General features: G+C 48.2%; 1 protein-coding gene across 14 annotated transcripts in view; it reads left to right on the top strand.

Annotated features, from left to right (window-relative positions):
- PAX6 (paired box 6) overlaps positions 1-14707 on the top strand; it is a 42796-nt gene that overhangs the window by 18903 nt on the left and 9186 nt on the right. For 8 of the 14 annotated variants that reach the window (XM_081880049.1, XM_081880046.1, XM_081880053.1 and 5 more), the window contains 4 exons: positions 2754-2884; positions 3863-3904; positions 3999-4214; positions 5179-5344. In XM_081880049.1, coding sequence (XP_081736175.1) covers positions 2754-2884; positions 3863-3904; positions 3999-4214; positions 5179-5344 — 555 coding nt within the window. Of the gene's footprint in view, positions 1-930; positions 1497-2753; positions 2885-3862; positions 3905-3998; positions 4215-5178; positions 5345-14707 lie in introns of those variants that run through there. The other 6 variants (XM_081880050.1, XM_081880044.1, XM_081880047.1 and 3 more) reach the window with 6 other exon arrangements.

The raw sequence follows: 14707 nt of genomic DNA, 5'->3' as shown, positions 1-14707 counted from the left end.
AGGTCCCCGCCGGCTCTGCAGGCTTTGTGCGAACAACTCCTGGGTGTATGTGGTGCCGGGGCTCCAAATTGACACCATATGCTTTCCTATTAGAAGCCTAGCCCCAGAAAGGCGAGGCGCTTAATCGTTGCCACTGGGCTCGAACTGCCTCCCCTCTCCAGGGAAATTAAGGCATTGATTAAGGCTTAACCTTTTTACGCGCAACTTGGGAGTTTGGCATTCCTCGTTGGGCCGCGCGCAGAGATACATTTCTGGCGGGGCTGCGGGCAAAGGGCCTCTTGTCCACAGCCCCATGCGTGTGTGGGAGTGAAAGAGGGAGAGGAAGATCTTGCTCCGTGCATCCCCAGGCCCCAAGGAAACATCACAGCCACGGGATTGGGAGTCCCATTTGTTTCCGTGAGAGAGAATGAAGCACGTGCTCATCTCTCTGAAACACCCCCCCCCGCCCCACCACCCCTCTGAAAAACAATGGGTCTCTTATAAGGGCTTGCCGAGGCTGGATCGGGTCCCTGAGAGACTGGAGAGGAGAGCAACCCAGATTCCACAACAATCCAGGGCAATGGAGAGGGAGGGTGAAGGTAAGGGGAAGAAACAGGGAGTTGGGTGGGGTGGGGAAGGGGAATGTGTCCAGAACCACCTAACCTAGGAGTGGTGATTGGGAGGATTAAAAGGGGGGCATTTGACGCCCCACCTCCCCGACCCGGGGATGGAAGCTCCCTCCCCTTCTTCACATAGTTGGGGGGTGGGGAGAGAGATGAGCAGGTCCATCCAAGACGCAGAGAGAGAAAAAGAGGATCTGTGCCTTGTGCCCCCCCTATATTTCTTAAACCGCACACGTTGGTCGGTTCTCTAGTGGCTTTTACGCTCTCTCTCTCTTTCCCCCGCACCCCTCCCCTCCTCCTTCACCCTCCCTTCCCTCCATCGCTCTCCAAACCGCATGTCACTTCGGATCTATCGAGGAGGCAGCGCGCCCCCTCGGTTGTGTCCGCACTGGCCCCGTGGCTACCTTAAAAAGTCGCTTCCCCTCGAAGGGGAAACGAGTAGAGTTCAATCTCGTCGGAGTGATACCCAAATCCGGACAGAAAGGGTCGTTTTTATCATGCTCCTGTTTGTCGTGACGATGCAATTTTCAAAAGCGGAGCACTGTCATAAAGTGACACGTCTGCCACAAGTGCTCCAACTGATCTTTTCAATTAGCCTTCCATGCATGATCCGGGGCGACTTCCGCCTATTTCCAGAAATTAAGCTCAAACTTGACGTGCAGCTAGTTTTATTTTAAAGACAAATGTCAGAGAGACTCATCATATTTTCCCCCTCTTCTATATTTGGAGCTTATTTATTGCTAAGAAGCCGAGGCTCCTGGAGTCAATTTAGCAGGAGGCTCCAAAGAGAGGAGGAGAGCAGAACAGAGAGAGACACACAGAGAGGGAGAGAGAGAGAGCGAGAGCCCAGATCTTCTCCAGGGAGCCTTTTGCCTCCAAAGCCTCAAGCTGCAGGTTGGGGAATTATTTTCGAGCCTTTTTTTTTTTTTTTTTTTTTAAGAAATCCATTCGCGCTGCTTTTGGCCAAGTGAGCTGTAGCTAGGAGGATGCTTAGGGACTGTCGCAAAGCTCAGAACAGACCCCTCCGGTTTATTTTCCTTTTAAAATAATAGCAACAATTCCCTTTTCCCTCGCCTTCTTTTCCAGACGAGGAATTTGGGGTGTGGGGATCTTGGTGGCATTTAGGGGGCTAAGAGTGATGGAGGGCAGGAGGCGCCTGTTTTTGGTTTAGCCAGTTTCTGATCCAGGCAGGTTTTGTGCTTTTTGTGGTGGGGCGGGCGGGCGAGGTGGACTTTCTGTGGATGGGCTCCAGGCTGCGTTGGGTCCACGCGCTGCTGGGTCTCGAAAGGCATCTTCCACCTCCCGCCGCCCCATGGAAGAGAGAGGGGACGGTTTTTCCTTCACCCCACCGCCAGCCACCCCCTTTCCCCCACAGTCGGCTGTGTGCCCTTCACTCGCCGGCTGGTGCCAAGGCTGCTGAAAGGATGTCTCTGAGTGAAAGTGTGTAACCAAATGTTGCTCTTCTGGGCTTGAGAGGCAGAGCTGGGACCGTGAATGGAGCCTTAGAGAGGAGTCAGCGTCGAGCTTAGAAGGGGGGATGGCGGAGGATTGGGGGGGGGGGAAGGGAAGGAGACCAGTTCAAAGGGGAGAAAGTCTTTGTGGTGGTGGAATTTTCCTTTGATGATCATATGTATATCTATATCTATCTATCTATCTATCTATCTATCTATCTATCTATCTATCTATCTATGAATGAATGACTTTCCTATATAGAACGTGCTTTGCAACTGGTAAAATAGATGGTTGTTGGAGTATCGGTGGCTATTTGGCTGCAGTGAGTTTGCCTAGGAAGGTGTGTGCATCTTTTGTGTGTGTGTGTGTGTGTGTGTGTGTGTACAGTCTTCATACCTGAGATCCACAGCCATAGGTCTGGCTCGCCTGTGCCCGCGCTAAGTGGGGCTTTTCTCTTGACCAACTCCAAAGCAGAACCAGAAAAGCTCCTGATTTGGGTTGTTTGGTTGTTGATCTCGCTGTTCCCCACCGACCCCCCCCCCATCCCGACCCCTTTCCCCTCCCCTCCCCCACTCTGTCTCAGCAGCAGCAGCAGCAACCTGACCGGGGAGGAGGGAGCTGGGGCGCCCCAGGTCGTCCTTCTCCAGCTCAGGTAGCCGAGGCTTCCATTGTCCTTGTTTTCCTCCCCCCACCACGCAGGTCACAGCGGCGTCAACCAGCTCGGCGGCGTGTTTGTCAACGGTCGGCCGCTGCCAGATTCAACCCGACAGAAAATCGTGGAACTCGCCCACAGCGGGGCTCGGCCGTGTGACATCTCCCGAATCCTGCAGGTGAAAATGCGCCTCGCCTTCCCAGCTCCAGCAACCCTACGCCAGCCTGGCTTGGGGAAGGAAGGAACAAACCAAAGCAAAACAAAACAAAAACCAAAAAACCGGACACAGCCTATCCTGGGGGTGGGTGGGCGAGGGAAGGGTATTATTCTGTAGCTGCAACCTTCCCTCTCCAGCCTATTTGGGGCGGGGGGAGGGGCAGAGAGAAGGATTCTTTAAAAAATTAAATCGCCATCAATCTGCTTCTCAAAACCACGGGGATAGAGCTATCTATTTTTTCCTTAAGTCAATGGCTGCTTGACAACCTGATATGTCTTATTTCCATATGTACGCCTGTATTCTATTGGCGAATATTAGTTGGCTGGAGTAACCTGACCGATGCAATGCGCCCGATCCTAAGGACGCTTCTTTGGAAGGCAGAGCCCACCGATTGGTTAAGGGACTTCTTTCCAAGCAAGCGTGTGCAGGTCAGGGGGGGTGTTAAACTGTCTGCTTCCCCCTCCATGTAACTGAAAGTTTCTGCATGCAAATTTATGTATGTATGTATATATATATATATGTATATATGAATAAGCAATAAGCAACGCTGGTTTCTTTTGAAATTGCTGCCTGTTTATCCCTAGAAGCTCATGAGAAAACGATTTGGCCAGGGATTTGGCTTAGGGATACAGTATCATTCCCGTTTTATAATCCACCCACACCTACCCAATCCTTCCCTCTTCCCGAAATCTGAGTATTTTGGAAACTGAGCTGATGATGTCTATATTAACATTCCTTCCAATATCTGACATTTTTCTCCAGTTTTTATCCCCCTCCCCCTTCAAAGTGGGTTTTAAATAAAAAAAAATTAAAAATATCACCTTTGTAGCGTGTAGGGCCACAAATGTAATATTTTTTAAAAGAAAAAGAAAGAAAAAGAAAAGAAAAACCTCTCTAAGTAAGTTCTCATACCATTTAAGGTATATTTTTGTGTTATAGACCCATGCAGATGCAAAAGTCCAAGTGCTGGACAATCAAAACGTAAGCTTGTCATTGTTTAATGCATACTTAAACAATTTTATTTTTGTCTTGAAATTATTAATAATGTGATTTTCTGTCCGCTTCCCTGATGCAGGTGTCGAATGGCTGTGTGAGTAAAATTCTGGGGAGGTATTACGAAACTGGCTCCATCCGACCGCGGGCAATCGGAGGTAGCAAACCGAGAGTAGCGACTCCAGAAGTTGTAAGCAAAATAGCACAGTATAAACGGGAGTGCCCCTCCATCTTTGCTTGGGAGATCCGAGACAGATTACTATCGGAGGGGGTCTGTACCAACGATAATATACCCAGCGTAAGTTCATCAATAAATCCTTTCTCTCTCTCTGACCTAGAACAATAGCAGGAGACCTGTCGCTAACTCCCCCTTCTCTTTGATCTTCTAGCACGAAGGAGCCCCTCTCCCCGCAATTTCTCTCTCCCCCGCCCTTGGGTAAGGGCAACATTTGGCACGAATAACTTATGGGTGCCCTTAAAAATTGCTCAGGACTCATCCTTGGCTTATGAGCTAACAGGGCTCCGAAAACCAAGGTGGCTTTTGGAGGCTAAATACCCCGCCCCAGGGTGGTGGGACCAACTGGGACCTCTCCTCGAGCGAATTATGAATGTGCAAAGCAATGCAGTGGGGGGATTTATTTCTAGGTTGAAAAACGCAGGGCATTTCTGCCCGGGTTGTGCGTTTTCCATAAGGTGCAGTTTTCCCGAAGAAGGAACTCTGCTGAGCACAACCTGCTTAAGTCCCTAAATAGTTTTCAGAGGATTGCTGCTCTAAACGCGTTGGCTAGCGAGAGAACCCCGCGTATTGCAGGGGACGCGTCCTGGCTTTCCAGGGCGACCGCAGCCCTCTCATCTCCCGCCTCGCTTGCCCTGCTGAACACGCGAGCCGGCTGCCATTCTCACAGCCCATTTGCTACAGAGTAGTCCTGCTGCAGTCAGCGGGGCTGCGCTGGAGCAAAAGGGTCGCGATGGCTTCGATCGGTGGCCTGTTTGGAAGCGACTCCCATTGAAATCGGTGGGAATGGTTTCTTTGTAAATAAATTTGGGGGCTGGGTTTTCTTTTTTTAAGTCCTCTTACACACACACAACACACACACACACACACACATCCTCTGGGACTGACAGCAACGTCCCAGTGGTTCTAGAGATCTGTGGTCAGCGGGTGTGGGTGTGGGGGGGTTGCTCCTGCTGTTGTCGCCGCTTTGTTTCCAAAGCGGCTCCTCTCCTTGCTACCATCGCGTTGAATGTCGCTTCCTTTTCAGGTATCTTCGATCAACAGAGTCCTCCGCAACCTGGCTAGCGAAAAGCAACAGATGGGGGCAGATGGAATGTATGACAAGCTAAGGATGCTGAACGGGCAGACCGGGACGTGGGGCACGAGGCCGGGGTGGTACCCGGGGACCTCCGTGCCAGGACAGCCAACGCAAGGTAAGCAGAAGAGCCAGAAAGAGCAAGCCTCCTCCTCCTCTTCTCCCTCCTCTCCCTCCCCCCACCCCACCCTGATCAATCCGATTTTTCTAATGACCCATCAAAGTCCAAAGTGGTAAAGCTCGACACGCTGGTCTGCCTCGTGGCTCCACCTCCGCCGCAATCTCCTCCTCCTCCTGTATCTCGAGATGGTCAGGGTGGGGTGGGGTGGGGTGGCTGGGTGTCGTGTGAATGCTCAGGGGGCAACAGGTCGGAGAGGCGTTTGAAAGGCAGCAGCTTTATTTTAAACCGGATCTTTTGGGCAGCCCTCAACCCTACCCTTTCTTTCGGACACACATTGGATCGGAAAACGCCCTATAAGCACACGCGCACATGATTAAAAATGGGCTTTGGTTTACAAACCAGACCAACAACCACGCCAAGCGCTGACGGATTGCGAGGAAAACACCCTTGTATCCGATTGCGCTTTCAGGGTAATTGACAAATTTTGAAACTCTGTGGAGGAAGCACCTAGAAAGATGGACGAGGAAGCAAGAGAAGCTGGCTTCTTCCAGCTCTGGTTAGCTGGTTGGTTTCCATCTCGGCGTGTCTTTTCTTTGCTTGCAAGGGTAGTAGAGGGAATTAGGAAGGTAGGACAAACGTCATAGCCTTTGCGGGAAAAGCAGAGGAGAAGTGGGTCGGCTGGATTTTCCTCCAGGTTGCGTGCGTGCGTGCAGTCACTGAAAAGGTCACGCTCCAGGCTGGAGCTGGTTCTGGATAGGTTTTCGGTGACCCGCCTGCTCCCGATCCAGGGGCGCCTTCGCTCCTCAGCTAGACGTGCTCCCACTTGGCCAATGTGGGTCCCTGTTTACGCGGAAGATTAATAGGTGTTTGTTGTAGGGAATGGCGAGAGGTTAATGCGGAGGCTCCGGGGCGGGTTGCGCTCCTTCGCTCCTGGAGATGCTGTAATAATCGCGACGGGTTTGTTTTTGTTTGCCAAGGCGGCCTCTCGGTGGGCCACGAGACCTTTCTCTGGCTCTGGTCAGTCTCTCGGGAGAGGTGTCTCCCCAACAACCTGATTTTTTCTTTCCATCCCGAAAAGGAGGTTAAGATACGAGAAAAAGCGAGAGAGAGAGAAAAGAAAGAAATCAGTAACAATATGCGGAATATCTGGTACAAAGGATGTTTCTGTCACACGCAAGAATTTGTTATGGGAACAATTCTGTCGCTATGTAATTGCTCATTAGAGATCGTTTTGTTTCTCATTAAGGCGACATGAATAAGCGTCTAGTTGAAGGAGACAGCTGTAGAAATGTTCCACAGGAGACCTCTGGACACGATATGGCTCCGCTTGCCAATTAGACATGTCAGTTTTAAGAGAAGGGAGCAGTCTAGGAGGGACCCTGGAAAGACAAGAGCTTCGGGGCATCCTATTACCGCCCCAACTCTCAGATCTCCCATTGGAGAGGAAGAATGCCGTGGGGCTGGAGGATGACGGAGAGCCAGCCTGCTCACTGAGACCCCCACCCCACCCCCACCCGCCGGTTAGCACCTTTGACACTTCAGTCCCAGCTAACCACACTTAGTTGGAATTGAGTTCCACTAATTTCAATGAACCATCCTTTTTTCAGACTGGTGCTCTGAGTGGCTGGGTAGGCGCTCCCCTGGGAGGGAAGGAAGGGTTAGGGAGACCTGATCCGGCACCCAGGTCTTTAAGACCACATATTGCCGACCTCTTCCAAAGGGAGAGTGGCGTCCATGTGGTGTAAGGAGCGAAAAACAAGCCCACAGTCAAGAAGAGCCTTGTGGTACCTTCAAGGCTGTTTGTGGTGGCATCAGTTGCCCTGGGACTTGCTCTGAGTCACGGAGGCCATGAAACGTATTAGTCTTTCAAAGTGCCACCGGACTTTTAGTGGCTTATTCCAGAACAGGACATCGGCCTCTGGGACTCTAAAGCAGCACCCAGGTCTTTCCAATTCCTTAGAGCTGTCAAGTTCTGGAGTAAGGAGAGGGACACGCGAAGCAAAGCGAGGAAGGGCCCTTCCGTTGAGGATGGCGGCGTGAGGAAGCTGCGCCTGAGCTTCGCTTCGGAATGCGGACAGAGGGTAGGCAGGGGGTGGTTGTTGAACGGCGCCTAAAGCCAGCTGTTCAGCTGATCTGAGTAACAGCGATATGAAGGAATCGCCTTCCCCTTACCTGAACTGTAAGCTGCATGCCTCTATAGACCTCTATAGATGGTCCCAGGCGCAAAGATTCACTCACAGTTCCTGCAGGGCAATGGAAGAATTCGGATTCCAACCGATTCAAATCAGTCCTGAATATCAGAAAGGCTAAATCCGCCTTTCTTTTTTCTTTGTGTGTATAACTCGGACTCTTAAAGCTAGAAGGTTCTCAACACTGGCATCCCGGCTCGTTTTTTGGCTATGGCGGTCCACGGCCTCGGGCACGATCCACCCTGGATTGAAATTAATAAGGAAGAGAGGCAGGGCAGCCCCAGGCTCGTCGAGGGTCTTGCACGGGGAATTTTCCTGGTTGTATGTTAACTCTCCACGACGTCTAATCTCAGGCTGACAGTGCCACGATCCTGAGCGCATTTGCCCGGAAGAAGATCAAAATGATTTACAAAGTCCCAAGTCAGGGTCTAGTTAGCTGCAAAACTCAGCATCCTTGCTGGGAAACACGTTGAACTGCAATCCACAGGATTTCTGCGGATTCGGTTTTAAGATTGCTGATGTAAGGATCCGGCCCTCAGGCTAGGGCCCTAAACAGCCCGATGCTAAGAATGGCTCCAATGGAACTTGCATCCCAACCTTTAGGCAACACCGCTTAAAGCCACCTAACACTGGCTTCTCTGACTTCCTATGTTCTAGAGTAGCAACCTTAGCCCTTCTAAGATGGATCGGACTTGCTGTCAGGATCAGAGTGAGCACATTGGCGCAGATTAGCTCGCCCTGACTCGCAACCTACAAGTCACAACCCCAAATAAGAGGATTATTTAAATAGATCATATGTATAGGCTACAGATCGTCGAAGTGTGTGAGAGAGTCAGTGAGAGAGTTCGTTGGCAATTAATAGGGTTCCAGATACTTCAGATCTCATCAGAGAGGGAAGAAGAGAGCCTGATCACAAGAAGCTGGGAAATTATTTGAATGTTATATCGGATATTATACCAAAGCCGATCATTGTCATAAACCAGAGTGTAGGAACATATGCAGCCCCACCAAGGGTAAACGGGGGCGGGGGCGGGCGGGAGTCAAGAAACTCTCTCTCTGGGTGTCGAAAGGTCCAATTTTGATATCTCACCCTCAGTTTGTTGGGCTCAATATTTCTTCCTCCACACCCACCCACCCGGGTTGGTGCGTGCGTGTTTGCCGTGAGATAACAGGTTGCTTGAAGTCCGTGGCTGTAATAGCTGAACCGAGGGTACATTTCATTGCCAGGCGCGTATTTAGTTATTTTAAAATTGGGATTCTCTCCCTTCCCATATATTGTTGTTGTTGTTGTTGTTTTGAAAATAAGTAAGATCTGTCGCAGAATCATTGGGAACTGGGCGTGAAGCCCTTTCGGAAAAGACGCGTTGTCTTATTCCTCTATAGTTTCCTGAAACAGCAGCCCCCACCCTCATCCTTAAAAATTTAAATTTTAAACCGAAGCACACACCTTCCCCCGCAGAAAAACTGAGGAGATCCTTGGGGTTAAAGATTAACCGGTGCGGGACAGGGCGTGGGTTTGCTCTCTAAATTCTCCAGACAGGAGCGCTGGATCCACAGAATTTTGTTTTCGGTTTTTGAGCTGGATTTCAGGCAGTATTTGGCTAGGGCCCGTGGAGGGAGACGAGGGGCAGGATTCAGCCACTGTAGTTAAGCCCTTGTAAATCCCACCGGTTTTAATGGGAGCGCGCGGATCAATCCATCCTATTTACACCAGTGAGATCTGCTGGTAAGAGGTTTACTCAGAAGAAAAGCCCCGTTTTAGACAATGAGTCCAGCTTCCCATTAAACGCCCATGGGACTACAATCTTAAAAGTGCTTAACTGTGGCTGGATCGTTTCCCCCAGAGCGTATTCAACTGCTCTCCCTAAAGCACATTTACATGGAAGTAAGGCCCACTGATCTTCTTCTTCTTCTTCTTCTTCTTCTTCTTCTTCTTCCAGCCAACGTGTATAGGATCTGGGTGCCAGGGTTTCAAAGACCCCCATTAATCACCAGTTGCCATATAGTTAAAACAAATGAATGGGAATAAAGCTTGCGGATGGGGGCCTGCTACTATATTCTTGGCCCTGAGTCAACCTCAAAAAAATGTGGACGAGGAAAGCGGGGGAGGGGCGTAGAGGCCTTGGCTGAGGCGCTGGGGCGGGGGGGGGGGAAGAGAAGAGGAGAGAGAGACGCGCACTTAAAGCCTTTGCACCACTAAATTAAAATTAATAAAATGCCTCTGCCCTGGAATATTCATGCGGGGGACTCGGGTGCCCCCCCTCGCCGGGCTGCCTCTGTGTTCCTGGATTTTAAGAGTCCATTACTCCAAAAGCATAAGGCAAGGTTAGGTCTCAGAGGGGGACAAATATGGTCTCAATCTGATAAACGCCATGCAGCAGTGAATAAAATAATGGATACATGAGGGCTGACAGAACAAAAAGAGACATCTCTATCCGGGAGAAATTCTCCAGTGATTTAGCGGTTTTAGGGATCACTGAGACACTGTTTCTTATCTCCCCCCCCCTCCGCCTCCTCTCGCCCCTCCTTATAAGACTAAAGCCTTCTATAGGATTTAGACACTTTCTCTTTCAACAGATGCTACAATGTTTTGATCCCAGCTCCACAGCTGAAAGGTGCCGCAATCGGTTTGCTATCTTTCTTTCTTTTCCCCCTCTCTGCTAGTTTTCCGCCTCACTGATTAAGACACTAAGAAACTAAGGAATGATTTTATTTCCCAGCGTCTTTTATCCCCCCCCCCCGTTTTTCCCCCTTTCCTGGAAAACAAATCCTATACCCAGCGTCAGATGGTCTAGCTATAGGATAATAGCGACAGCATATTCACTCGCTTTTTCTTACGGATTAGGTCTAGAAGGTGGAACGGGCTATTGAGTTCATTCCTTTATAGGCTTCTTCTTTTTTTCAAGTCTCATTTTAAAAGAAAGAAAGATATCTTAATTGTCTGGCATTTCTTTTTCCTTAAAAACAAACACGCACGCACACATATATCTGTCTTTCCAAAGCAAAACTTAAAATAGTCTGTTTAGACACCGTTTTGAGGGGCGGGGGGGGGGCGGGGAGAGAAAAGGGCCTTAAAACAGCAGAATGAAGACAAGCGAAAAAGTTGCCATAAGTGCTCCTTAAAGAAAACGAAGAGCTCTTCATTTCGGGTGCAGCCGTCATTCTGTTGAAGTTAATGGGGACCCTCCCATTGATAGCCATGGGGCTTTGCGGGTCATTAGAAGCGGAGGCTGGCTGGAGAATGGGTTGAGGTTGCTTCCTTTTTTTTGCTTTTAAATCCCCCTTAACCTGGAAAAAGAAAACAAATCCTGCTTTGGGGCCATTTTCGCCTTGCAGGAGGAGAGAATTATCCCTGCTTTTCGTGGATTGAATCTGGTTCCTTTAGTTTTAACGGCTCCTGCCATTTCTCCAAAACTGCCTTGGCCAAGCGATGAAAAAGGAGCTGAAAAATGACTCCACGCAGGCCCTTAGGATCCCAAACCGCCTCCCCGGAGAGCAGCTGGGCTGGGGGAATCAAGCCGCAAGTCGCAGCAGACGAAAATTTCTTGCGCACCCGCACAGACCCATCCGCACGCAGCCTCCAAAGGCGCGCGCCGAAAACAGGGCAGATTTGGGCTTTTGCCCAGCGCTGGCACCATCTTCGAGGGAGGGCGCAGCAGTAAGGAATGGAGTTGGAAAGATCCGAAAGTGTTGCGTGTTTTTGGAGCACTCTCTTCGACCACAACTACAAAGTAGCCAATTCCCACCCACCCAAAATGTCCCTATTATACCGAAGGTTATTCCTTCTGGGTCACAGGGACTTTGTTGCCGCTTGCAGGTTTGGTTTGGTTATATACGTGCTACGCACAAACCGTTGGAGTTTCTTTATTTCATTTTAATTTTCGTTTATATAAGATATCAATGGGACAAAACGGTTGAAACTCAACCATCTTTTCAGCCAGGTGGCCAGAAATGCGATTTGACCGGGGAACTGGTGCACCGCGATCCTGCGAACGGCTGCTCCGAATTAAGTGCCGCTGAGCTGTCTGTTAAGATGAGCTCAGCGCTTCTCTTGCATTGGACAGCCTGATTCCAAAACGGGTTATAAGCTGCAGCGTTTGGATTTCAGGCCATTTTATCCCATGAGTTCAGGTTGAATCTCACGGAAGGAATTCCCCCCGACCACGTAGGCATTTGTGACCCTCGGCTAAAGTCCGCGCAGCAAATGCGCCTCCTGACTGGATCTCGCCCGCGTAACGCGCAGTTTCAGAGCAGGGAATTCATCTTGGGCTGAAGTACCCGATGCAAATCCCGGTGAACCCAAGCACTCTCCTCCGAAGTGCTTTTAATTACAAATAAGCACATTGGCTTCAGTTTTGAACGGTCCACAGTGCCCCTTCCTTTAAATCCAGGAAAGGATTGGGGCCCCAGTCAATTTCACAGTGCATCATTGACTAAGGCGACCAGTGTTTGCCTGGGTTGCGCTCAAGTATCTCCTCAACCTGCGTGCAAGGTGTAATGTAGGGCTCAGAGTCCATCAGCCTTGCTGAGAAAAGGCAGAAGTAATTAGGGCTGAAGATCTGAGTGGGCTGCCTTTCTCCAACACGGAGGACTCTTGGAAGAGGCTCCTAGCAGTGCCCTTAACTTAAAAAGCCAGCCACCAACTCTAGCTAGTAAATAAAAACAGGGCCCTTGTCCTGGACCCTCCTCTGCTAGTTGAAGCTTCTCTAATCTTAGCTAAGTAGTTCTCTCCTCTAACCCCCACCTCTTTTCCCCCTTCCTGGTGTTGAGTAAACAGGCTCAGTGTATGGAACTGGCCTATTCACCAGTTTAGGGGTGTTCTTTCTTTCTTCCTCAGCTCCTATAGAAAGTTTTTTAAAAATCCTAAATAGCATTGAGTAGCCCAGCCCAGGGGACAGTGATTAATGATAGTAGTGCCTAAAGGTTAACATACTTCACTGAAAAGTCTGTTGACTGGGATCCTTGTGATACAATGTGGGCCGCTGCACGCCTCAAGAGAATCCTTTTGTTGGGCCTGCCTGATTGTGTCCTCAAAATTCTGCCCACGAAAGTTTGCCAACCCTCCTCCTTGCCCCAAGAGTTTAATAGTTTCCCTTACTCTGCGGGCATTGTGTCCTGGTGAAAAGCAGCCCCCTCGCTATTCAAGTGTTGGTGGTCATCTCAATAGATCTCCAAACGCCCATATGGTGACCACTGGAGATGAATCCAACTGTTTAAATGGGGGAGAAAGTTGGGGTTTAAAAACATTTCAAAGTGTTTGAAAAGATCCCTACCAGATCCTGTCACAATTCTCTTGAGGCTTTGAAGGCTGGGCCCCATTGTGAGCCGATTATAAACGATATTACTTTAAAGTTGATTTCCCACAAATATATATATTTTTTCCAGGCTTAGGAGAGAGAGAAAACTGCTGGCTGATTTTTTTTGGTAGCATAACTTTTCTCCCTCTCTTCCTTCCTAGTCCAGAGTGTTAGAATCAAAAGAACCCCTTCTTCTATTTTTCATTTAGCAACATCAAAACGCTTCAAATTATTCTCTGAAAGGAAAGGGAGAGTTAATTTACTGACAACTTCTCCTTTGCCTCTACAGAAATGTCCATTCCTTTTGTAAAACACCCTTCTCCCCCCCTCCTTTCCCTTTTCCCTCAGTGTCTGCAGACACTTTGAAAGACAGCTAGACCACGAGCATATCTTTACCTCCAGCAGCAATGTGAAAACAATAAAACTTTCTCTTGTTTAATGATAGAAATTACATTAAAAGTGTTGGAAATGCCCTAATTAAAAATGTACCACTTAAATGATATGCCAGGCGCTCAGCTGCAGAATAGCATATTTAGCTACTTAGCGAACTCGCTACTATTTCTTTTTAAAATTACATGTTAAAATTTTTAAAGAAATCTTACTTTTCTCTGGTGCAACACATTACAAAGAATGGACAGTCCTTTTATCTAAATATAAAATTCCATTTTCAGCAATTATAGCCTGTTCTTGGTGATGATATAATTACAGCTGTGCTCTGTAATAGGTGTCAAGGCAATGCACACTCATACAATAGTTGAATAAAACTGCAGAACAATGCAGGCACTTCTAAATTCACAACCTTTAAAATGAAATTGACTGTGCAGAATTCAAATCAAAACTAGATAAATATTTTTTAAAAAAGATTACAAGCTTGGTTTGGTTTCTTAATAGCATTTTCTGCAAACCTATCAACATCTAATTGATTAGATAGGAATTACTGATTATAGATAATCTGAAATACTGAACATCACTATTTTAAGTGCAGCAATAGGTAAATAAATTCCATACAGAGGGGATCTTTTGCAGGGCATTTTCAAAAAGTTACAGCCATCTCCACTTGAAATAATTTATTGGGTTGTTGTATTTGTATGGGAGGGAGAAGTGATGTCTTTTATTAATAGAAATAAAATGTATTATTAATCTTTAGTTCATACAGTGGGAATATGTTGTTATTTATATAAACTGAATATTCTTTATTTGAACATGATATATGTCCCCCATTGTTACATACTAATTTGTGTTTTGTTCCATATTCCTTTGAACAACTCTGTATTGCAAGTGGGAGGGAGGTGACCTTTTTCTTCAGTCACTATCCCACCCAAGATTTCAAGACTGATAAACCTTTTAAATAAGGCATTGTTTGTCCTTATATCACCAGTCCCACAGTAGTCCATCTATTTCAGTATGGACCAAAGGCTTAAGCCTCATACTCTAGTCCGCAAACCATTTAGAATAGAGTACCGGGGCTTCTGATCCCCAATTCCTATTACACCAATCTCAGTCTGAAACTCCACAAATGTTGCCATGCACACTCAGAGCCTGGAAGTGCAGATTCCCCTCTGCCTTTTGTTTAGATGCCAACTTTGTGCACCTCCTTTGGGTATAACAGCTCCATGTCCCACAGCAGAAGTTGGATCAAGCTGATTATATGCAAGGAAGTTTCATGTAACTTCAATGAGATACATGTACTGCAGAACTATGAGGTGGCAGCATGTTTTGGGTCTGGGCATACGTTGACCTCAAATATGTTTGGTTTAACTGAGAAACAACTTGACCAATAAGAGGCTTTTATCACGAGGCCTCATCTCACCCTCAAGTAAGCTGATGGGTGGTTGTAGCTTGGGCAAGGTTAAGAAGATATGTCCTTGGTCACG

The sequence above is a fragment of the Podarcis erhardii genome (assembly GCF_964252035.2).
Source record: "Podarcis erhardii genome assembly, chromosome: 1".
In the NCBI taxonomy this organism is placed as follows: domain Eukaryota; kingdom Metazoa; phylum Chordata; class Lepidosauria; order Squamata; family Lacertidae; genus Podarcis; species Podarcis erhardii.
The sequence above is the reverse complement of the archived record's forward strand: the minus strand, read 5'-3'. Positions and strand labels throughout refer to the sequence as shown.